Consider the following 25,797-nt stretch of genomic DNA (forward strand, 5'->3'; position numbering starts at 1 on the left):
CAATCCATATATCCACAACTCAATCACATCACACAGCTCCCGGGCCCATCAAATCAATCATTCATCACAATATGTAAAATTTCAATTTAGTCCTTATAATTGATCATTTTTGCAAAACTGCTCAAATAAGCTCTAAAAATTATAAAACTCGCCTGCGGTCCTTAGAAATATTACTAAGCTATTGCAAAAAGAATCGTAATTTTCTAAGCTACCACGAATATTTTATGGATTTTTAATCCTATTTAAGCACTAGAAAATTACGAAAAAGCAAGGTTCGGGTTTACCTTTGCCGATTCCGACTTCGGGAACGCGCTCGGGATGCCTGACAATGGTGGGGTAGCCAAAACCTTGATCCAATTCGAAGACTTTTCCGATAGTCGGTTCATGCGCCGTAAATTCACGCATCCGGACAACTGTTGAATTTCCGCGAATTGAGGATACCTACACGAAGCCCAATAATAATATATAAAAAATCAGGGGTGTTACAAATTGCCTAAATTTGATTTGGTTTTTAAGATAAATCATTTCGGTTCGGTTTTGCATTTTAAAAATTTCGATCATTTTGATTCAGTTTGATTTTGGAGAGGAAAAAAATTAATTGAATTGAATTGGACTAAATTACTTTATTAATTTTTAAATTGATTTATTTTTATAGGGAATTTATAAATTATATGTAATTTTATATATATAAATTATTTAATTTTATTGATTAATGGTTATTAGGTTTAAAACAAGATTAAATCTAGATCAAATAACTTGAAAATCAAGTTTTAATTAAAAAATTCATCAAAACTCAAAAACTGATCTGTTCAAATCAAATTGAACAAAAATAAAACTATTCGGTTTCATTTGATTTTTTATTCATTTTAGTTAGGTGCGATCTCTAAAACATGATAATTTGATTTTAATTGTTCGATTTGGTTTAATTCAATTTTAATTGCTCAGCCCTAATATTAAATTGACAAAAATTAAACATGATCTCTCATGTATTAAAGCAGGAAACTACAGGACATTTTTTTTTTATTTTTCCCATTTAATTAAGCTATCAAATTAATAAAAGAAATTAAAATAATAGAAACGACTCATCTCCCCCTATTTCCATCTCTTTTCCAATTTCTATAAAATACATAAATAGTAAAAAATAATTAATTAATTATTTAATCAATTAATTGTTAAAAAATTGTAATAAAGCTAATATGCCTCATTTATTTGTAGAAAAGTGAAAGTGTAACTTACGTTTAATATAGCGTAATGTAACACAATTTAATTAATTATGTAATGCAATCAAAGTTATAATGTAATATAAAATAATAATTATTATTTTATATATTTAATTATAAAATAAAAATATAAATAATATAATATAATGATAATTTTAATTTTAATATTTAATTTATTTATAGTATTAGTAATAAGTTGTAGTGATTGCAATAATTAATAATTTAGTGATAGTAGTGATTAAGTAGTAACCGTAGTGGCAATAACGATAGTTAAGTGGTGGTGATAGTGACAAGGTGAGAGATTGTAGTTAGGTGGTGGTAGTAGTGACAATAGCTAAGTAGTGATACCTGTGATCAAGTTGTAGTGGTAATAATAATAGTAATAATGGCAACCAAGAGGTGGTGATAGTGGTGGCAATGATGATAGTGGTGGTAATCACAGTGGTAGTCAGGTAATAATGATAGTGGTAGTGTTGAGAATAAATTAAAAAAAATAAAATAAGTAATTATAATTATATATATTTTTTAAGTACAATGATCATTATGTTATAATTAATTATATTATCATATTAATTTTTTTTATCAAATAATATAATCAAATATATAATATTACATTACAATTTTAATTACGTGTTACCAAAGATGGCTTTAGAATATTTCCCAACGAAATCAAATCCTAACTAATAAAAAAAGAAATTCCATTTTTAACTACTAAACTAATCCTGTTGAATTCATATAACATTTTTTTCAACTTTAAAGTTATGATTTTTTAGCATGACATTATTTTAAAAAGTATACATATAATGTCAAAATATAAGCCCTACTAAAATAAAATAATTAAAAAAAAATAGTTAATAAAAATAAAACAACCAATGCTCTTAGAGTTGGTATCATCAATTATGAACAAAAATCATTCCTCAAACACATGCAACAATTAAGGATTAAAAACTAGACTAGTTAACAACTAATCATGACAATTAAGCAATTTTCACTTGAATATCATTAAAAAATCATATAAATTTCAAATTAACAATATCCATAAGCCTAATCATTGAGTTCTCTCATTAAGATAGCTTCTTAAAACTCAACAGAGTTAATCCAATTAATAAGAATATAATTTTTTTTTAATTATTAAAGATTAAGGAAGTTTAAAGTGAACTTTCCAGGAAGTAACTTACTCTCACAGGAGTACGTAAATTACTTCCTGAAAGTATAGGAAATGGTTTCCTTAATTTCCCAAGAAGTTGAGATAAAATGTCAATCAAACAAACATAATTTTTAACACTCGTTGAGAATTTGATCAAGTTCCCTAAAATTATCCCAACCAAACATGTTTGTCTCATCCACCTCTAGTTTCAACACTCTCCACTTATAAACTTGTCTTACATTCTCAAATCTACCTAAACACACAAAACCCATTTTTCTTCCACAACATCAACACTGCTATAGCTCTTTTTTTTTAATTTTTAATTAATTAGCCCAAGAGAAAAAGAAAAATCAAAAGACAGTTTAACAACCTATAGAAACCCACCAATGAGAAAACTACACAATAAAGCAAAGCTGAAGGGAAAGAAGCAACATTTCAACCAGCACAAAAAGTATCTCCTACCCATCTCTTTATTAATCATTGTCTCTTACTTTTCTTTAATCTCAAGCATTCTTTTTCCTTACTAAGTTGGTGGTTTAACCGCAATTTTTAAAGCCTTATTTGACATTGAGTTCCAGAATCTGAAACTGTTTTTCTGAATAAAAGTACAATTTTAGATACTGTTCAGAAAAATAGTTTGAAAAAAAGTATTTTGTTATTTTAGTGTTCTTATGACTAAAACTGATCAAATTTAATTTTTAATTATTTTTTAACACTTTCTAACTAATATATTTAAAAAAATAATTTTCTCAACAGCAGTTTCAACAGAAATGCTAAACAGACCCTAAATTAATAGCCCTTAAACTCTATTTTTTAGCTAAATAGTCCCTAAATAGATTGATAGAAATGTAATGTTTTCCTTATGATTACACTAGACTTAGTGTGTTGATCATTGAAAAATAACGTGTTCATCATTGAAAGCTATGTTTAATCTGTTTACATTTCAGAATATATTCAATTTATAACATACACTATCTCTTGAGTCTTCACCTCTTTCTTATACAGTGTTCATCAATTGATTTCCAACTATGTATATAGTTTCAAATCTCTACTAATTTAGTTCTGCAGGTATAATGAGCAGCGGATGAAATGATGAGAACTTCAAAGATTTCATTGGGGACTTCAGATTATCGTCTATGGATTCTTGCTTTGGCAATCCTGAGTGTTGTGTTATTGATGGCTGTGAGGCGATCATGGTTTCAAGATGAGTTGTTTTCTGCTCCAATAAGGGAAGATTTTCACCTCCCATTGAGCTTGCCTTCAAAAGGGTATGGCTACCCTCCGATTCTTGCTTACTGGATTTGTGGGACTAGTGGAGATAGCAAGAGAATGCTACGATTGTTGAAAGCTATTTATCATCCAAGAAACCAGTATCTGCTGCAACTTGATGCTGATTCATCTGATTATGAAAGGGTAGATTTAGTAGTTTCGATTCAATCCCAGAATTTGTTTAGAAGTTTTGGAAATGTTAATGTTGTTGGAAAAAGTTATGGTGTTAACAGGATTGGATCATCAGCACTTGCTGCCACACTTCATGCTGCTGCACTGCTTCTCAAGCTAAATCAAGATTGGGATTGGTTCATCAATTTAAGCCCTGCTGATTATCCCATAATGAGTCAAGATGGTAACGTTTAGTTTCTACGATAAATCATAATTCATAGCATCTAATTATTTCATACCGGCTTAATGCTCAATTTCACCTGTATACTTATTAGAGATGTTCAAGCTTATTTTATTATAAAAATTTTAACTTAAGCTCAATTTAACTCAAAAATTAAAAAAATTAAGAAAATAAACTTTTTAATTTTTTGGGCAAAATCAAGAATCAATTTAGCCCAAAAATCAAGAAATTAAACATATTGATTTTGGTCTAAATCAAGAAATTTTGTTCAAAAATTAAAAATTTTGAACTAAATTTTGCTTAAATTAAAACTTCTATATTAATTGGATAAAAAATTAAAAATTGATTAAATTAAACATTCTTAATAAATACAATGATGAAATTGGACAACATTTAGTCATTTTATATTTACTCTACTAAAAATCATAATTCTAATTTTTTTTAATTGGGAATTAATTGAAATTTGAATATGAAATTTTACGGCCTTAAATGCAAATGTCAATATTTAAAAAAGTGTCAATAAATATTTAAGAACGCTAATTAGTGTTCTTAAATTAAATTGTTAGTGTTGCTAATAGCATATTTTCTTGTAGTTAATGCTGACTTCTTCTGTGTGTAGATCTTCTCCATGTCTTCACTTCCTTACCAAGGGAGCTCAACTTCATACATTTTTCAAATGAAAGTGAATGGAAAGAGTAAGCTTGAACCCCCTATTTTATTCAGATGTTATGAGGAAGTTCAAGGTGCCTAATTATTCCACATCAAATAAGAGTACCTTAAATTGTTTTGGCAAAATGTTCATTTAAGCCCTTATATTTATTGGAGAAATTCAATTTAGTTCATTTTTAACTTTTGCTTCAAATTCGTCAAAAATTTTAATTTAAGTTCAATTTAGCTCAAAAATTAAAATTTATTAGATAAATTTCTTGATTTAAATCAAAAATTAAGAAGTTTGATTTTATATTTTTAAGACTAAATTTTTTGATTTCTTGATTTAAGCTCGAAAATTAAGAAGTTTAATTTTTTTAATTTTTTTTTATTTTTTGGATAAATTGAGTTTAAATTAAAATTTTTGGACTAAACTAAATAAAAAGTTAAAAATGAACTAAATTGAACTTCTTCGATAATTATAACGGTGTAATTAAAGCCCTTAAATTTCACATTCTAAAAGCATTTTTTTTATTTTAATTTATCAATTTGATCTCGTGCAGGAAACGAAGGATAGAACAAATTGTTATAGATCCCAGCTTGTATCTTCAAAAGAGTAGTGACCTTTTCTATACCGTAGAGACACGAACTCCAGATGCTTTCAAGATCTTTGAAGGTCAGTATCACTATACGTGTGACCCCATATGCAAAATAAATGGTCATACCATGCATCATGTGATAAAATTTAAAAAAAAAAATTATTATTTAATCTTTACATTTTAATGAAATTAATTACTTAATTTTCTTATTTTAAAAAATATATTAATTAATTTTTATATTTTTGTTTCGTTTACTCTTTAATCCCTCTAGTCATTTTAGACATTAGTTTGAATTTCATTCAGTCCTTACAATTTGAAAAATACAACTATATACTACTTTTTTTAAATCTTAAACTATTTAATTCCAATAACGGTAATTTCTCTTTCCTTTAAATATATTAACTAATAGAAAACTTATTTAAATTGGATAAAAGGATTAAAGAATAAATAAAACAAAAATATATGGGCTAATTATTATATTTTTTAAAAATAAAAGGGACTAATTAGTTGATTTTATTAATATAGAGGGATTAAATAATAATTTTTTAAATAAATTATAGGATTTCAAAATTTTAGCTAGAGTTATTCATTTGTGATATAGAGATCATGGGTTTGAGCCGTGAAAACGTACTCTGTACTAACATCTATGCGTGGGGTGACTTGTGCACTAGGGCTAATATTTGAATTTTCAGTCTCCTGCCCTAGAAGGCATGAACTCGAGTCAATGGCTAAAGTAATATTAAACTAACATACAGGTTCACCCTGGCTGATTCTTACAAGAGATTTGATGGAGTATTGTGTCAAAGGATGGGACAACCTTCCAAGAAAACTGATAATGTATTTCAGCAATGTAGCATACCCAATTGAATTCTACTTCCACACAGTCATTTGCAACTCTCCAGAGTTTCAGAACACAACAGTAAACACTGAATTAAGGTACAATATTTTGGAAGATCCAAACTTTAACAAGATACTAGATGGTGGAGCAGCAGCAGCATTTGCAAGACCATTTAAGGAAGGGGATTCAGAGCTTAACAGGATTGATAAGATGATCTTAAACCGCCTGCCTGATGGAGTGGTGCCTGGAAATTGGTGCTTAAGCCAAGGTATGAATGTGAATTACAGAGAGTCTAAGAATTGGAAGTTATGCTTAACTTGGAGCAATATTGATTATGTAAAGCCAGGGCCTTTTGCTTTGAAGCTTGCATTGTCTTTTTCAGAGCTACAAATTGATGGCAAAATAAGAACGAACCATCACTGCCACCAGTAGTTTAGTATCTGTAATATTACCTCAAACATTAATACATTACGTTAGTGGAAAGTTTTTATACAAATTAAAAACACAAATTTATTTTTTTTTTATTGTATATAAAGTGCGATCGAGTTCATATAAATATAGGCTTAAGGTAACTATTTACATCTAGATGTGTAGATTCATTTCATACAATTTAATTAATTTTACTCAAATTTTGATATTTATATTTAATTTTATAATTATCAAGATACAAGTTTTTATCCTTACATGAAATCGGATTTATACACGATACACTATTAACTTTCATAATTGATTAAATATGAAAGAGATTTGAGTCAGAAATCATTATAATAAAACCATTGTAAACAACGATTGCATCAAGGAACTTGAAGCCATGTTTGAATATTATTTCTAATTTGAATACTAGTAGTGTAGCCGTTGGCAATTTTGATTTATAAAAATAATTCGAATTGACAATTTAATTGACCAGATGGCAAAACTAAGAGATTTAAAAACACCGGAATAAGATCCTTGAATAATATGATTTCCTAGTAAGAACAAATTCTAAATTATTTTGAGACATGATAAATTCAAATGAAAATTTTAACGTCATATAAATAACTAAATAATTCATTGACCTTGTGCCTGTCTATCCCAACAGGAACATAATCATCACCAAAGTTGTTCTCCCTGGATTAAAACAATAGGGACGAAGCTAACCCTAATCAAAACGTTGCAGAACTAAAGCTGAGCTTGACTGGCAAAATAGGATATAAAATTCACTCTGGTAGCCAAATTTCCTTCACTATCACTACTATCAACCAACATAAATCCCCAGCAACACAGTATTTGATTAACAAAAACTGAAAACCATGCTAAAATACCCAGAAAGATGCTCATGCTTCAGGAACTTGCCCTTCTGCAGCCTCTGGATTCACCAGCTCAGGCACCGCACTCTCACCCGCCGGTAGCCCCTCCACTCCTGAAAATGCATTACCATGCGTACCTGGGGACATAGGAGACATCCCTGATTTGGGAGCTTCAAATTCTGGAGCTGTAACATCCTTCTTGTCAAAATTGCTTTCATGTGGCCTCTCCAATCTGTCATAGCTTTGACTGCGACTGCGGCTACAGCTGCGAGTACGTCGAGGGCTACGGCTGTAGCTGCGGCTATGTCGAGGACTGCGGCTGTAACTGCGACTACGGTCTCGGGACCAACTCCGACTCCTACTGCAGCTCCGGCTCCGGCTCCGGCTCCAGCTCTTACTTCTACTTCGACTGCGGCTATAACCCCACGTTCGAACCCTCTCAGGGCTACGACTATAACTTCTATCCCTAACCCTATCAACAATCTCTCTTCTACCATCAAATCTTCCCCGTCCACGACCACGTCCTCGACCATCCATATTGTTGTGGCGATCATGTAGGCCACGTTCATTCCTACCCCAACCAGCATGACCACTGTATCCACGTCCTCTATTTCCACGCCCAGAAAACGAGTCATTTCTCCCACCATATCCACCAAAAGGGCCATCCCTAACACCCCCACGGAAACCAAAGCCTCCATCCCTCATCCCACCACGTCCACCAAAGTTGCCATCCCTCATTCCACCACGACCACCAAAACCACCATCCCTCATTCCACCACGGCCACCAAAGCCACCATCCCTCATCCCACCACGGCCCCCAGAATCCCAACGCCTACCAGCACCATTACCACTATTTGAATCAAAACGGTTCATCCCACCTCGATCCTTGCCAACACTAGGCCCACCACGCAAAGCCATCTCTCGCACCTCTGGGGGAACATGCTGGTTAGCTCCCTCCAGAACTTTAACCAAATCGGCTGCATATTTCCAATCCTGCTCAGAGAAAAAGGTGTAAGACACACCAGTTGCACCAGCCCTTCCAGTTCTACCAATTCGGTGGACATAATCCTCAATTCCAGTAGGAAAATCATAGTTTATCACTACCCTGTAACATGAAAATACAAAATGAGATTAAAAAAAGCATTTCGACCTCAGATACTATTAGCCAGACAACATTCAAGCTCTTTGTATGAAAGTTTCTCCCATTACCTGTGCCCATAAATCTACATAAAATCTATTTGTAAAAACAGAGAAATGACACTTACCTTATATCTTTGATATCAAGACCTCGGGCAGCAACATCAGTAGCAACTAAAATTGGTGACTTTCCATTCCTGAACTGATTTAAAACCCAATCTCTTTCCCCTTGTGACTTGTCTCCATGAATCACTGCAGCCCCAAAGTTGCGCCCAATACTACGTGCAAGCTGGTCACATAATCTCTTAGTGGAACAGAAAATAATAACCTTTGAACCTCTCTCTTGTGCCCTAAGGATCTGCTCCAAGCGTCTCTCCTTCTCCATTTGTGGGACCACTTCAACATACTGCAGATTCAATTCATATAATCTACTTTTGGCACAAGAACAGGGAAAGACAACCAAAATGCAAAATAAAAATGCAGTGTCCATATATAGATTTAAGAAACATGTAGAAAATCAACAATCATTTATCAAAATAAGGAAATTTCAACAAGTTTCTAAGTGTTCTATAATACAGTATAATTACATGTATTCGCACAAGCAACAAAAATGTACTAGTTTTACCTGTGTGATGGACTTGTTTGCGGCAAGTTCATCAACACTGCCAATGTTCACCTGAACAGGATTAACAAGAAGATCACTCGCTATTTTTCTTACTTCTTTTGGCCAGGTTGCAGTGTACATAAGCGTCTGTCTCCGAGGAGGTATCTCATTCACAATTTTACGAATTTGAGGTTCAAAACCCATATCAAGCATTCGATCAGCCTCATCAAGCACAAGAAGTGAAACTTGCCCAAAGTTGATCTTCTTCATTTCAAGGATATCATTGAGTCGACCAGGAGTGGCTACAACAATATCTGCACCTCGATCAAGCTCTTTTAGTTGAGGGCCCTTGGGAGCTCCACCATACAAGCACTGCAATAAGGGATTGAGTTGCATGATAGTGAATATTCCAAAGAAAAATGATCAGTTTTAGAAATTGTTATGGTGATGAAAAAACATGACCCACCGTGCAAGAGACCCTTGATGATCGGCCAAATTTTATCACCTCGTCTTGTATTTGTGTGGCAAGCTCCCTTGTTGGAGCTAAAACCAGTACAGTAGGACCATTCTGAGGATTATTATGGCATTGTCTAAGAAGAATGAAGGCAGGGATCAGGTAGCCCAATGTTTTACCAGAACCAGTTTTGGCAATTGCCACAGTATCCCGATTTTGTAGTGCAATTGGCCAAGTTTGTGCCTGGATAGGAGTAGGAGATAAGAACCCAGCGGCATGGATCTGAAATAGAAGAATAATTATAGATAATGAGAACCAAGAAATTAAATGCATAACATTTATCCATACTCCAAAAAAAATGGCAGCAATAAGGTGTCATGACAACAAAATAACTAAAAATCCACAGTATACTGTTGCTTACACAAGCAACTCGAGGCAACTAAATAGGGCAATAAAGACATATGAGGCAGAGCCAAAAAGCAAGAAATCCCAGTCACATCAGGTGTGAATTGGACAAATGGCCAACCACCTTTCTAGAAGATGCACAAGAAAGGCTCCAACTGTCCATTTTGCAGCCTCCAAAAATCAGAATAGTTGTTGCATGTATAAGTGTGCCAATAACAGAGCAGCGTACGACATTTGCTCCTCGTCTGGAGCAGATATCGCACCTGCGACAAGTGAGAACTAATGAGTTTAAAACAATTCAAAAAGCAAAAATACTTCAAAAACCAAAAGAAGCAGAACTCATATATGATTTTCTAAAGCCAGTACATAGAACCTAAATCACAGAAAGGAGTACAACTTACATCTCTTAATATCTCAGGAGGAAAACCAGTGGCTTCAAATGTGATGAATGGAGCAGGAACATTGTCACCCTATGCAATGAAACAGGAATACAAAAGTCACATGCAACCCAAAATCAGTAAACACACCAGCATGTAATAGATACGAGGAACAAAGCACTGAAACCATAAAATACAAAACCCCTTCCATAAGAAATAAGAATGACAACTTTCAAGGGAGGAGGAAAGGGAACATCTGCACAAACAGAATATGAGATCCTCCAGAAGTATCCTCTGGCCATAATAATGCAAAGCCCTCAAATAAACCAGGAAATAGAAAATGTTACACGTTCCTACACCTACAATGACTACCAAAATCTTCCATGCATATTTAGAAACATAGTATAGCATTCTTATGAAAACATAACAGGTCTCGAGGACCAGAAAAATGCCTGGAAGAAGAATGGGTCCCCAGTTAATAGCAGCAATGTATATTATGGATTAAAGAGTTGCATCACACAAAATCTTCAATTCATTTTAGTACTAAGTAATACACATGCATGGTTGAGCACTGCCTACTAATTGCCCTAGCACTGGAGTGGCTTTAAGCTATGAAGATTCCAAGAGTCTTTTGATTCAATCTGCTTTTGATTTCTTAGAAGATTAATCAGCACTCATTACTCAAGGAATAGTCATCATTATCTGCAATATTACTAGCCATATGTATGTATGCATAGCTTGTTCAACTACATAAAGAATGATTACAGAATAGCTCAACTTCAGCAACATTAGAAATGAATTAATATGTATTATTAGATCACAGAAAAATAGCAAGAATATATAGAAAATACAATCAGATTAACAAACAGACCGTAGCTGTGACTTCATGCTCCCGTCGATAAACCTCTGCAGGTGAGAGGTTAGTGACATCTGAAGTTCCAACAAAAGGGGGCCTAATCAAAGCATTGTTTGGAAATGGACCACCGCCAATTGCATGATTATACATATTATGCATGGTATGCCCAGCTGCATTAAATCCACCAGCATAACCAGTTGTAACATTCTGAAATGTTACACCACCCATCCTCGACTCCTGAGCACAGTAAATCCTTTGTTAGGTAAATCAGAAGAGAGGATTTCTGATACATATCAAAGCATCACTGATGCTCACTTGCTAAACCCCAATTATTTAGGCAGGGGATTGAAGATTGATGTTTTATAATCAACCAAATATTTTTCACCAAAATCAGTAAAATAACATATAAATACCTGTTGATTTATTCCCTTCGGCATGGCTGCAAGGTTAGGCTGACCAGGACTAACTATGGGCCCTTCCACTTTAGGATTGAAATAGTAATCACTGCCAGCCCTACCATGTATATTCATCTCAGAACCGACTGTTAATCCAACAGGAGGAACATTAGACTGCTGATTATGCATCATTGATGGACTGAAATGATTTTGAAATGGAGGACCATGCTGCTGATGAACTAAATCAGCCCCACTTTGCTGCAACTGAGCCACGGAGCTAGACTGTTGCATATTAACAGCAGAGCCACTGAACTGTTGAGGTTGACCCACATGAGCAACTGCCTGGGGTGTTAAAACTGAATCACCTCCAGCATACAGGTTTTGAGAAGATGGTGTAGCAGTCTGCTGAAAATGAGATGGAGAAAAACCTGTTTGATTTCCCTGTTGAAAATCAACTTCTTCCCTTTTAGGGAATGCTGCTATATAATCAGGTTGATTAGCAAACTGCTGCGGTAAGCCATGTTGGTTCTGTGGAGGCATGTTTTGCTGATATCTCATATAATGCTGATATGCATATTGCTGACCTTGTGGTTGTTGCATTTGCAAGTTTTGATGCTGCAACATGTGCTGTCCTACTTGATGAGAACTCTGTTGAATGGCTTGCTGCTGCTGAACTCCCTGCTGAGAAATTTGCTGCCCCATGTTAGATAACATCTGCTGACCTGGATGCTGCATCATTTGGGTTCTCAAGTGCACAGGCTGTTGCACACCCTGCCCCAGTTGTGAACCTTGCTGCGCAACCTGTTGATTAGAAACTTGTGCCACAGGGAGAACCTGCTGCTGTGGCATTAGTTGTCCATGCTGCTGAGGCAACGGGCTGCTCTGTTGCCCCTGCTGTTGTGTTGCTTGAGCCTGTTGAGGTAATTGACTGCTCTGTTGCCCCTGCTGTAATGTAGTTTGAGCCACCAACCCACTTGGTTGTACTGAATGAGCCATTGGTATCTGAGCCAACTTTGGTGTAGAAGTAGGAGGTGGACCAGGAGGCAAAGGTGGAGGCAAAGAGGCTGGCTTTTCATACTGTGTAACATTGGTTTCAGGGTTCCAATAGTATAAAAGTCCAGTACTTCCATCAATCAGTCCCATCCAAGGTTTAGGAAGAGTAGGGTCCTCTGGAGCATAACGAGGCCCAAGGGAAACTGAAGCTGGCTCTGCTGTTGCCATAAATGATATTTATCTGCAAGAGTAAAAGCACATTAATCATCACATAAAAAGAGTGATATTGCAAATCCTAGATGGTGTAACCTATTTCAAGTTTAGCAAGTTCAGTTAGTAGATAGAGAGTAAATAATATTAGCTCATACATCAAATTAACAGCTCTGTTTTTCTCAACCATTATTTAAAAAACCTCCAGCAGAAATTAGAAAGATACTGCAAGACCTTAGTTAACCAAAACTGAAGTAACGTTCAGTAGGTCTTTGTGGGGTTCTCAGAGAAAACTATTTTACAAAAAAAATTACTAGATACTAAGCCCAATCCTTAAGAGTCCACCCATATTAAAAATATAAATGAATATAGAGCAGAAATGTTTAATTTGTCGACTGCATATCATATCATATTACCATGTCAAAACAAATACTCAAAATGCACATTAAAACTCATTTAAAATGATTGACATCATCTACAATGATGTTTTGGAAGCATCTGATATAAGATATATTCAATCTCAAGAATCTTACTAAGTTTTGCAATCTTATGTTCAAGTCATTTTGCATTTAAGTACCCAGTTTGATATTTACCTAGCATTAGTACTAAGTGCATGTGCTAGCTTCTTATGCCCCAATGGGTGAAAGCGTGAACTCCATATTTCAATTTGATACGTCCTTGAGGAAGGGAACAGCAACCACTAGGGTTTCCACAAAATTGCTTTACCAATTCCCAAATGAGTCTATCATCATGCCTAATAGCGGAACTCGTCTCAAACCCAGCTATTATATGTTCCTTATTACCCATACCGCTCCCAAATCCAATTTATACTTAAAAAAATATATATATCAAATAATTGATAAAAGATACCCAATCAGAACATAACGCGATATCTCAAAATTAAGGCTTACCTAACTCAAAATGCTCTAGGTTGAAGAATATCACAGAGAAATCAAATCAAGTTGATGTAGACTCACGAGCCGTCGACGTTCACGGGTGGTTGATTGAGCTTCCCCTCCGTCCGCAGATTACAGAACTTACCACGATGTGCCGGAAACCAACTAATTTTGAACAGAGGACAGTGAGAAGTTTCAGCCCTATGCTTCTCCGATCCCCTACTATTATGTAAAGGATGCTAGACGTTGAGCGGCACGTTACAAACTCTAGGGTTTTCACCTTTTTGGAAGTTTTCCGGAGAAATCACGTCACCGGAGGTATATCGAGACCGGAGTCCGTGACTGATCGTTTCAACAGCTACAGGTAACCGGAGATTCGCCGATGCCGCTTCCCCTTCTCTCTCTCTCTCTCTCTCCTTGGCGCACGTTTTTTACTGGCCCCTCAAGGGCGAGAAGCGATTTAGAATTTTTAGCTCTGTTTTCGTCGTGTAGAAAGCACCCTGACTTGCAGGTTATAACATTTCTCAATAAATAAATAAATTAATAAAAAAAATACATATATATATATATATATATATATATATATATATATATATATATATATATATATATATATATATATTATTACTCAACAACATAATTTAACAAAATTTTATAATTTTGTATTAAAAAAATTTTAATTTATCAAAATTTTTATTAAATAATTATTTTCCTATAAAATAATTAATTATAAAAAATTATTAACTTAGAAAAAATAAAACTTTCTCATATAAAAAAAATTAATATATAAATTATATAGGGTTAATTTTAATTTATATATTAACTTTTTTTAAAAAATTATAAATATAAAATCATATTTATTTACATTAATGGGTTATCTACTAAAATAATTAAAATATTACTAATATCATATATACTCGTACACTTTATTAAAAAGTATAATTTTATAAAAATAATATAAAATGACTAGTAAAGTTATTTTCAATCATTCAAAATTTTAAAAGTTTTTATAAAATTAAAATTCTAGATTTTAAATGTAATGTGCTATATTTTACACATTATTCGATTTACCTTAACTAATAATTTTTTATAATATTGCAAAAAAAGATGTTAAATTTGTTTCTTTAAGAAAGCAACTTATTTTTTTAATGTTAAGTTAATAAATTTTTCATAATTAATTATTTTATATAAAAGAATATTATTTTTATAAAAATATTATGAGATGAGTTATAAAATTATGTTAAAATATTATAGTTTTTTATAATATTTTAAAATTTTTTTATAAAAGTTACAATTTTAATTAAAATTATATATTTTAAAGGTGATATGTTGAATAGTTTATATCTTATTTGATTTATCTTTAACTTATATTTTATTTTATAATTTTATTTAGAAGGCATATTACATTTTTTTGTGAAGTATTTTTTTTTAATAAATTAAAAAAATTTTAGTAATAAATTACTTTATAAAAAAAATATCATTTTAAAAAATATTGTAAAGTGAACTGTAAATTTGTATTAAACTATTATATTTGTTGTAATATCTTAAATTTTAATTAAAATCATGCATGTGAAATACAATATGAATATATCTTATTTAGTGCCTTCTTTAATTAATATTACTAAAAAAATATTATATGTGTTTTTTACAAAGTTTTTTTTATTAAATTGATAATTTTTTTGCAATTAACTGTTTTACGAAAGAAAATATCATTTTATAAAAAATTTTATGAGATAAGTGGTAAATTTATGTTAAATCAACTTATTTTTTCAATAAATTAATTTTATTTTGTATAAACCAAGTAATTATGTATGCAAATATAATTTTATATTTTATTCAATAATTTTCATCCTTATTATCATTAAATTAAAATTTATATAAATAAATTATTAATTTTACGATAACGACCCTTTATAATAAATCAATTTTGAATTTTTAAGATTTGATTTTTTTTTATTAATATGTTACCATTATGCTCCATTATGTTTTTATTTTTCTAATATTTTTTTAACTCATTATGTAGCATTTTCAATCCAAATATTAGAGACATTTTCTTTAACATTAAAAAGAAAAAATATTTAAGAAAATATTTCAATTTCATTCATACTAGAAAATTCAAAAATATTGTATCCAAAAACTAATTTATTAATCGAAATAGTAAAAGGCAATGGAGAATGGGAATAGATTAGTCATTAGATATAAAATGTCAAAAATATATTTTAATATAATATTAATTTAATTCAATTTTCTATGTGCCAGCTAAATATTTTTAAAATCCATTTTTTACACTTAAAAAATGCCTATGGAATGACATTGAATATATATATATATATATATATATATATATATATATATATATATATCCCTATGCTGTCACTTAATATTCTAAAACTATTATATTTATGCGACGTGTCAATATTTAAAACATTCAAATTTTCTTCAGTGTTGTCACACAAGATTCTAAAATTGTTATATTTATGACACAAGTGATAATATTAAATTGAATTTATTACTAGTAATTTTTTTCCTTGTCACATATGCTAATTTCATTGATAGCAATTTTTTAAAAAAAGCAAGCTGAATTGAATTTATTAATATTTATTAAATTTTATATAGTATTTGTGGAATATTAATTTTTCATAATTTTAACCTTTAATATTAATTTAATATCCTATATAATTGTAATATATAATTACTATTTATTATTTTGTATGATAATAATAATAATAATAATATTATTAAATCATTTTAAAATAATAAAAATAAAATAATATTAAAGTAAATTAAAATTTATTAAATGTATAAAATGGAGAGAGAAAATTTTTAAACATTAAATTTTCTTCAAAGTAAATATTAATCTTGATTTTACTGTGATTAATATTTTTAAATTAAAAATTAGAGAATATGATAACGTGTGATAAATATATTCAGTAATTATAAACTATAATTGTTTAAAAAATATAGAAAAAAAAAACTTAATATTAACTTTTCTCTCTTTAAAAAAACTAAAAATTAATGGATATATCACAACCCAATTTATGGGCCAAACCGGTACTAGGACCTAGACCGGCATAAAGCCCTCGAAGCCCGTAGTAAGTTTTACTATTCTCAAACCCATGACCAGGCCAGCAATTTAGGCCCAATATGCATATAAAATAATTAAAATTAAACTGTTATAATTTTATTTCGGGCCAATTTAGCCCAGTAATTATCAGAAACTAAAATTAGAGAGCCCAGCTCAACCCTGTTACATCATTTACAAACTAATTAAAACTCATAAAAATTTTTCATTTGTTAATACAAAAACTTAAATTCATGCAGTCCCTGACAGGATTAATGTTACTACTAGTACATGCGGAGTTCTAAATTTCAAATTTAGAGAAAAATAATACAATTAAATAATTATTGATAACCTGCGAGAAAAGAAGCAAGTTATTCTGAAAAATGTCTCCTCCTGTAGCCTGAAAAAATAGGGTGAACAGGAGTGAGCGTTCAACTTAGAGAGTAAAATACCAATTTCAATCATAATCTCTATAGCTATCTAAAGCTAATGCATTATGTAGAGTGATATGCAACATCCTCATAATTTTTCATACAATTCATATCACAATCAGCAAAAAGGCAATTTGGAGCACTCACACACCCAACACTGTCAAACAATACATATATGGGAGCTATTCTTCTATACAGCCCTCTTAATCCAACCTCTGCCAGCGAGTGTCTCTCAAGCCGGACTTTCACTTAATAAACCAAATGCAGGGTCCCAGCGAGTGTCTCTCAAGCTGTGTCTACCCGTCCTATCCATATCCCACACCACACACACGCCAATACACACACACTGCTCTAAATTACCACAAACAACATCCATGGCACTTCAACAATTATTGATGTAATATAAAATGTGTCTAGTGTTTAACTACATAGATACATATTTATAAGAGATGCATGGGCATGTCTGAATATATAATAATATTGAAATTATAATTAAAATTAATATTTTACTCACAGTATACCGAGAACTATTGTGGCTACTGGATGGAGGAAAATAGCTGACCTTGATCACCTAATAATTATATTATAAATTTATTAGTATTAAGTCAAAATAAAACTCTAAAGAGACAACAGACAGTCAAATTCATGCCGGAAATCCGGCAGAATTTTCCCTATACCTTGAACCTACCCAACCTGCAAAAGGCTTTAAAATATACTTCTATATCTGCCAATCATACAATCACAACTCAATCACATCACAAGACCCCTCCTGGGCCCATCCAACAATCAACAATCACAATGTGAAAAATTATAGTTTAGTCCTTATAATTAACCCATTTTGCAAAAACTACTCATATAAGCTCTAAAAATTTTAAAATTTTTTTCAGCAGTCCTTAACAATATTATAAGGCTATTACAAAAGGAATCGTAATTTTCTGATCATCTACGAATATTTTATAAATTTTATTCTAAATCAGTATTAGCCGGAAAATGAGTAACTTGGAGTTCGGGTTTACCTATGCCAATTCTGACACCTGGAACACGTCCAGAACGTTTGAAAATGCTAGGATTGACTATAATATCGATCACGTTCTGAGATGGGCTGCCGGGCAGCCGAATCTGGCTGAAAATGCGGTCCTAATGCCGGTGAGCTATCTTCGATCCGATTGTACCTAATTTAAGTCCAAATTGTTTAATAATTATCATAAAATTATTTTTAAATTTTGGAAATCGTAAAAGTGCGAAAATCTCACAAAGCGATCTGGATCGTTCGATTATCGCCTTTTTCAAATGATGTCCGATCGGAGCGGGATTGGTCCTATCTCGAAGATCTCATCGTCCCGAGTCCATCGGTGGTCTCGGATTTCCGATCCGATAGTCGGATCACCGGGAAAATGGCCGAAAAGCCACTGCCCAATTTTTTCTTTCTCCTCTTTCTCTCTCTTCAAAACTCGTCGGAAACCTCCATGGAACGGAGCACCGTTGGTCGGGATGGGAAGCCTGTGGTCTCAGGAGTCGAGGGCCACCCCTCCCATGCCGGTAGGCCACTGAAAACGGCCGAAAATGGCCTTGGAAGTCCTCGCCGTCGCTCTCTCTCTCTCTTCAATTCTCGTTGCCGCTGCCTTCTTCCGTCATTGTTTTCTATCCACTGGTGGTCGCCCGGTCACACTGAAGCTGCTAGGGCGGTCACCGGGAGCGGATCTCTTGCCGGCAAGAAGAAAAATAGGAGGGAGGAGGAGAGGGAGTCGGGGAGAAAGGAAAGTGAGGGGGGGGGGGGGGTGCTGTGCACTGCGTTTTAGGGTTTTTTTTTTTTTTTTACTTCTAATTATACAATTAGTCCCTTAACTTTTTAGAGGTTTACGACTAGGTCCAAAATTACTTTATTATGTTAAAGTTAATTAAAACTCTGGTAATGATAAAAATAAATATAATCTAGAAAATTTTAATTATTTTATTCTTATTTACTAAATTAACTTTAATTAAATTATTTATTATTAATTAATTTATTTATTATTATCTTCCTTTATTTTAAAATCAATTCAAATAAATCATATAATATTAATAATATAATATTTTCTTTTTATTTTATTTATAATTTAAAAATTTTGGGTTATTACATTCTTCCCCCCTTAAGAAAAATTCATCTTCGAATTTTCGAATAAACAAAAGATAAGGAAAAGAGGGCTATTGGGATAGGTGCGAGCATTTACGCCTTCATTTGAAACTAAGCCATTATATTTGAGTACTCGTTGATCTTTTTCTGATATCTCTTGTACATACGATTGCTCCCACTGCACTCAGATATGGTATGTAGCAATACTAGTTTTGGTTCCTTTCTATTACCAATTTCGGGGGCAAATATGTGACTCTGCCTGCTTTACCAAGTCTCATAAAGTGCTCATATGAAATAACTACTTTTTCACGTATCTTACTCGAGATCATTACTCATTTTGTTGGTCCTTGAAACTTTAGCTAGATCCCTTCAATACTTAAAACGTTCGCACCGTCTTAACTGTATGATACGACAAGCTTCCAATTTACTTTGTGTCATTACTAAGGTCCTCAGATCAACTTCTGTCCATCTTATATAACTGGTTATGTAGAGCTCCATCCAAGTGTTAAGCGTACCCTACTCCATTTATCAATATTGGAAAGTGAACTGGGTCTCTTTTCTTATAGGATAAATGTATTTGTATTCCCTAACAACCCAGTTAATGCAACTTTATCGTTTCTCACTCCTTCTCTGGAATGAAAATATCTAGACTTCTTCCTAAAGCTTCTTATTATGTGGCCTACTTCTGATACATTGGCACTTGGATCTAGGCTCCACTACTCCTTTAATCTATCATCTCATAATAACTTGTTTTAGTGTGTTCCTAGCATACCTATTCCTTCTTATCCTCATCATTATAACTAGTTCTACGGAGCTTTCTTCCTGTCCTTTGGATCTTATCCACTTCCTTTTCCTATTTATGCTATTGTTGATATCTTTTTAACCTGTTGTACTTATTCCTTAATCTTAGTCCTGCCTCACCCTTACACCTTTTCCTTTAAGGATGTCTATCCCATCATCAACTTTAACTTTCTTTTTATTTTTTAGTCTTATTTTGATTACTAGTTCCATTACTTCGAGAATTCTAATCTTACGATTTACTCCTACCAGCACATTCTTCACCTTATGTGACACTTGTAATTAACCATAGAAAATTCTTTTTGTATCCCCTTTTCCAACTTAACTATCAGAACATTATCATTCCCTGCCAGCCTTAGTAGGAAATTGCTCATCCTAGATGGATAGGAGCCCCAGAAACTATAAGTTTCGTCTGAAATAACACGGCGGTGGGAAATGTGTACCATGCCTTAATTCCAAACAAGTTACTTCACGTGTTCATTCTCCTTAATATAATCACATATACTTCCCATAGCTTCCCAAACTTTAGCCTCAACTTTTCCCATTAGCAATAATTTCTTTTACTGTAACTCATTAGCAAATAGCACTTCCTCCAGCTTATAGTTCAAAAGGGATGTAAGCCCTAGTAACTAGCTTGATTTAACTCCTATCGCCTCTCTGATCATTCTTTCATACTTAACATTAGGTACACCATTATCATCATTTTCGCCTCAAAAGATTGGATATGTACTAACGCCCATCAAATTTTCAATTAATTGGGTCACTTTGACACGATCTCTCTTCTTAATATAATCTCCTAGAATCGAAACATGAGCCAATTTGAAAAGAAGGAGAAATGTTCTCCCACCATTTATGGTATACCATTGTTTGATGAATAAGATATAGCTCATACCCCTTAGTCTCCCTTTTTAGTTTCATTTTTTCTTTGTAATTATTGTGTTTTATTATAAGATATCAGTTGTATCTACCATTTGTTATACTGTTGTCCTGCCTGACATATCATCTTAGAATTTGCTATTTCCTTTTTACTTTCCATTTATCTTCCATACTTATAATTATTTGTCCAATACTCCTTATACTTGGTTATATTCTAGAAGATAAAAGTACTCACAGATTCTTTCAGATCTACTCCAATCTTATCAATAATCACTCCTTTAATCCATGTACTTCTCAATATCTTATAATTATACCTATACCTATCTTGTCCTATTCTAACCTTTATTAGTATTTTGCTACATATTATCATATTATTATTTATTTATTTATTTATTATTACTCTTTTTTTTCTTACATAATTATTCTATCGATCACACTGAAAATATATGTCTAACTCCAATTTTTGACTCTATGTCTCACCACTCTAAATTTTAATGTCAAGCCTTTGTGATATTATCCCTCATCTTGCATATTTATATCCCTTATGTTGACTTTTATCCAACTTAATCCTACTGATCTTGCTTTTTTATCTGATAATACAATTCAATTTACCACAGCACGCTCAACAGTTACTGTCTACTTTGGTCGCACACCTCACCAAGTTTCCATTATATTGTCAACAACCAAAAGGGTTCTTATGTCGTTGCCCCATTATCCTACCTTGGGGGTAGAAAACAGATAAGGTCTAATCCAGATCTTGTAACTCTAAGCTCTAGGCTTAGGCTCCTAACACTACATCAATTATGACGTGCTCTAAGTCCTGTACTTCTGGGTTCCATAACTTAACAATGTTCTTCCTAATGCCATCCTTTTCTATGCTTTTTATCCTTTTTTTTTTTTGTTTATCTCGTTTACCCTTCCTAGAACCACATTCACCTCCTTAGTATCTTAGCTCTATTCTTCCTAATTTTATCCTAATCTGTTTTTCTAGTTTATTCTTTAGCCAACTCTTTTTATCTTACCCAAATCCAAACTTTCACTTTTCCACTCTTTAGCTCTATTTTCTTTTTGAACCTGATTGTCATGTCAGAAACTTATACCTTTCCACTATCCCTACCACGTCATCTTATACCTCAATGTTACTCAGAATTGATCCTCTAACTACCCTAGCTAAACTTCTACTGGCATTCAGGCTATCTCTCCTACTGCATTTGAACCGCACTCCATCTATATATATATATACATACATATTCTATGATTTATCGATGCTAACTTTTGTCCTTTTTCTTTTACTTTATTTGGAGTATACTTTTGTCTTAAGCATTAAGAAGTTAAGGAAGAACTTAGGGAATAACAGTCATACTTCTCCTTCGTGATCTCTGTTCTTACCCTTTTGGACTACATACTACCCCCTACTACCTTAGGTAGGGGATCTGTAGCAACTCTAATTTCTCATATCCATTTAATTATCTGAAACTTAAAATACTAGGTTTCTAAACCCGTCATTCAATTTAAAGGCTTACATACATCTTGATCTTACATCTTATGATTCCTACAAGGAACTTGTACCCTCTCCAGAACACATGAGCTAACAACTCTCTATCTCTCACAACAGTCCCATCTAGGATACTATTCCATAAGTCATCATTATCAGTAATAACCTTTTATCTCTTCTGAAAAGATAGGACTATACCCTAACTTACTGCAATAAAGGTACTACATTTACCACCTTGCCAAGACCATGTCAAATTAATGACTCCCTTATCATATCATAGCTCTGTAAATCATCAATTCATAGTTTTGACCTTCTCTAGGTAGTAGGTTGCACTTTACACCTTGCTGATACGCACAAGGTATACTATTCTCACTAAGCTCTAAGCAAAATGTTTTGTCGTACTGCAAAAACCATCCAAAATTCCATAACGAAGACCAGATGGTCTCACTCTATAGATGTCACTTTTACTTTGCAACTAATCTACAACTTTTGGTCTGATGGCAACTCTTGATGTAACTCTAGCTCTAGATCCCTAATCAGGAGTTCTCAACTCCTTTGTAGATATAGAACTCTGTTCTGGCATAATTGTACCAAAATAGAGGCCATCCGCGAACACCCTCATTATGGAGCACTACGGGGATGCATGCAGCTCTACACAATAATCTCATGTCGGTACTGTAATCTGCAACTTACAGAGAAGACATCGAGAATATTGTATAGTTACTACGATACGTCCTGATAGACTAGGTCTCCTAATCTCTTATCTCTCTTTAATCTACTATTATGATAAACTTACTCTGACTGAGTCATCCACTGATGACTACCAACAGTAGTATCCTCACCCTTATAACTCACCTTTATGTACTCATGCCTGGCACTAGATAGGCACACCACTTAAACCCATACTGACAAAAAAACATAACATTTCTTGGAGTATGTATTCTCATAACAGACCTCAACATGTCTGCTAACTCTATTTCATATTTCTATGTACTCCACGAAAATTAAGACACTAACTGAAGTACTCTTATATTTCCCAAGGTATAACGCAGACTCTGGAAACAAAGAATTACAGAAAAAGACAAAACAGAATCCTATACTCCGCATGTAACATCCTAACAAGACTCCTTTTACACTCCCAAGTATATTATTTCCCATGAATCTAGAGCTTAAGCTCTGATACCACTCTTGTCACGACCCAATCTATGGGCCGGGTCGACACTAGAACCTGAGCCGGCATAAAGCCCCCGAGACCCGTAGTAAGCCTTACTGTTCTCAAACCCATGACCAAGCCCACAATTTAGGCCCAATATGCATATAAAATAATTTAAATTAAACTGTTATAATTTTATTTCGGGCCAACTTAGCCCAGTAATTATCAGAAACTAATGTTAGGGGAGCCCAGCTTAACCCTGTTACATCATTTACAAACTATTTAAAACTCATAAAAATTTTTCATTTGTTAATACCAAAACTTAAATTCATGCAGTCCCTGATAGGATTAATGCTACTACTAGTACATGCGGAGTTCTAAATTTCAAATTTAGGGAATAATAATACAATTAAATAATTATTGATAACCTACGAGAAAAGAAGTAAGTTATTCTGAAAAAAGTCTCCTCCAATAGCCTAGAAAAATAGGGTGAACAAGAGTGAGCATTCGACTCAGAGAGTAAAATACCAATTTCAATCATAATCTCTATAGCTATCTAAAGCTAATGCACCCTGTAGAGTGATATTCTACATCCTCATAAATTTTTCATACAATTCTTATCACAATCAGTAAAAAGGCAATTTGGAGCACTCACACACCCAACACTCTCAAACAATACATATATGGGAGCCGATCCCCTATATAGCCCTCTTAATCCAACCTCTGTCAGCGAGTGTCTCTCAAGCCAGACTTTCGCTTAATAAATCAAATGCGGGGTCCCAGTGAGTGTCTCTCAAGCTGTGTCTACTCCGAAGGACCGGGTTCCAGCGAGTGTCTCTCAAGCCATGTCTACCTGTCATGTCCATATCCCACACCACACACATGCCAACGCACACACACTGCTCTAAATTACCATAAACAACATCCATGGCACTTCAACAATTATGAATGCAATATAAAATGTGCCTAGTGTTTAACTACATAGATACATATTTATAAGTGATGCATGGGCATGCCTGAATATATAATACTATTGAAATTATAATTAAAATTAATATTTTACTCACAGTACACCGAGGACTATTGTGGCTGCTGGATGGAGGAAAATAGCTAACCTTGATCACCTAATAATTATATTATAAATTTAGTAGTACTAAGTCAAAATAAAACTCTAAAAAGACAACAGATAGCCTAATTCATATCAGAAATTCGACAGAGTTTTCCTTATACCTAGACCTACCCAACCTGTAAAAGGCTTCAAAATACACTTCTATATCTGCCAATCACACAATCACAACTCAATCACATCACAAGGCCCCTCTTAGGCCCATCCAACAATCAACAATCACAATGTGAAAAATTACAGTTTAGTCCTTATAATTAACCCCTTTTGCAAAAATTACCCATATGAGCTCTAAAAATTCTAAAATTTTTTCCTGCAGTCCTTAACAATATTATAAGGCTATTGCAAAAGGAATCGTAATTTTATGATCATCTACGAATATTTTATGAATTTTATTCTAAATCAGTATTAGCCGAAAATGAGCAATTTAGAGTTCGGGTTTACCTATGCCAATTCTGACACCTGGAATGCTTCCAGAATGTTTGAAAATACTAGGATTGACTATAATATCGATCACGTTCTGAGACGGACTACCGGACAGCCGGATCTGGCTGAAAATGCAATCCCGACGTCGGTGAGCTATCTTCGATCCGATTGCACCTAATTTAAGTCCAAATTGTGTTAATAATTATCATAAAATTATTTTTAATTTTTAGGAATAAAAAAAGTGTGAAAATCTCACCAAGCGATCTGGACCGTTCGATTATCGCCTTTTTTCAAACGATATCAAATCGGAGCGGGACTAGTCCTATCTCGAAGATCTCGTTGTCCCAAGTCCATCAATGGTCTCGGATTTCTGATTCGACGGTCAGATCGCCGAGAAAATAGCCGAAAAGCCATTGCCCAATTTTTTCTCTCTCCTCTTTCTCTCTCTTCGAAACTCGTCGGAAACCTCCATGGAACGGAGCACCGCTGGTTGGGATGGAAAGGCCGTGGTCCCAGGAGTCGAGCGCCACCCCTCCCATGCTGGTAGGCCGCCGAAAACGACTGAAAATGGCCTTGGAAGTCCTCGCCGTCGCTCTCTCTCTCTCTCTCTTCAATTCTCATCGCCGCCGCCGCCG

At 33.3% G+C, this 25,797-nt stretch overlaps 2 protein-coding genes across 4 annotated transcripts; one reads left to right on the forward strand and one right to left on the reverse strand.

The window, feature by feature from the left end:
* The first annotated feature begins 3,070 nt into the window (after nucleotides 1-3,070).
* LOC131170636 (beta-glucuronosyltransferase GlcAT14A-like) lies at nucleotides 3,071-6,589 on the forward strand. The gene is made up of 4 exons (XM_058130147.1): nucleotides 3,071-3,991; nucleotides 4,608-4,683; nucleotides 5,200-5,312; nucleotides 5,991-6,589. The coding sequence occupies exons 1-4, from the start codon at nucleotides 3,457-3,459 to the stop codon at nucleotides 6,503-6,505; spliced, it is 1,239 nt and encodes a 412-aa protein (XP_057986130.1). The 5' UTR covers nucleotides 3,071-3,456; the 3' UTR covers nucleotides 6,506-6,589.
* A 488-nt stretch (nucleotides 6,590-7,077) lies between these two features.
* Nucleotides 7,078-14,188, reverse strand: LOC110667809 (DEAD-box ATP-dependent RNA helicase 46). Of its 3 annotated transcripts, none has more exons than XM_058130145.1 (8): nucleotides 13,768-14,188; nucleotides 11,606-12,821; nucleotides 11,208-11,429; nucleotides 10,361-10,429; nucleotides 9,567-9,836; nucleotides 9,122-9,472; nucleotides 8,625-8,902; nucleotides 7,078-8,464 (listed from the first exon to the last, which is right to left on the reverse strand). In XM_058130145.1, the coding sequence occupies exons 2-8, from the start codon at nucleotides 12,806-12,808 to the stop codon at nucleotides 7,387-7,389; spliced, it is 3,471 nt and encodes a 1,156-aa protein (XP_057986128.1). In that variant the 5' UTR covers nucleotides 12,809-12,821; nucleotides 13,768-14,188; the 3' UTR covers nucleotides 7,078-7,386. The 3 variants fall into 3 exon arrangements, with proteins under 3 accessions (XP_057986128.1, XP_057986129.1, XP_057986127.1); XM_058130146.1 differs by having other exon boundaries at nucleotides 9,215-9,472; nucleotides 13,702-14,188; XM_058130144.1 differs by having other exon boundaries at nucleotides 13,702-14,188.
* Nucleotides 14,189-25,797: the final 11,609 nt, after the last annotated feature.

The sequence above is a fragment of the Hevea brasiliensis genome, chromosome 11 (assembly GCF_030052815.1).
Source record: "Hevea brasiliensis isolate MT/VB/25A 57/8 chromosome 11, ASM3005281v1, whole genome shotgun sequence".
Classification (NCBI taxonomy): domain Eukaryota; kingdom Viridiplantae; phylum Streptophyta; class Magnoliopsida; order Malpighiales; family Euphorbiaceae; genus Hevea; species Hevea brasiliensis.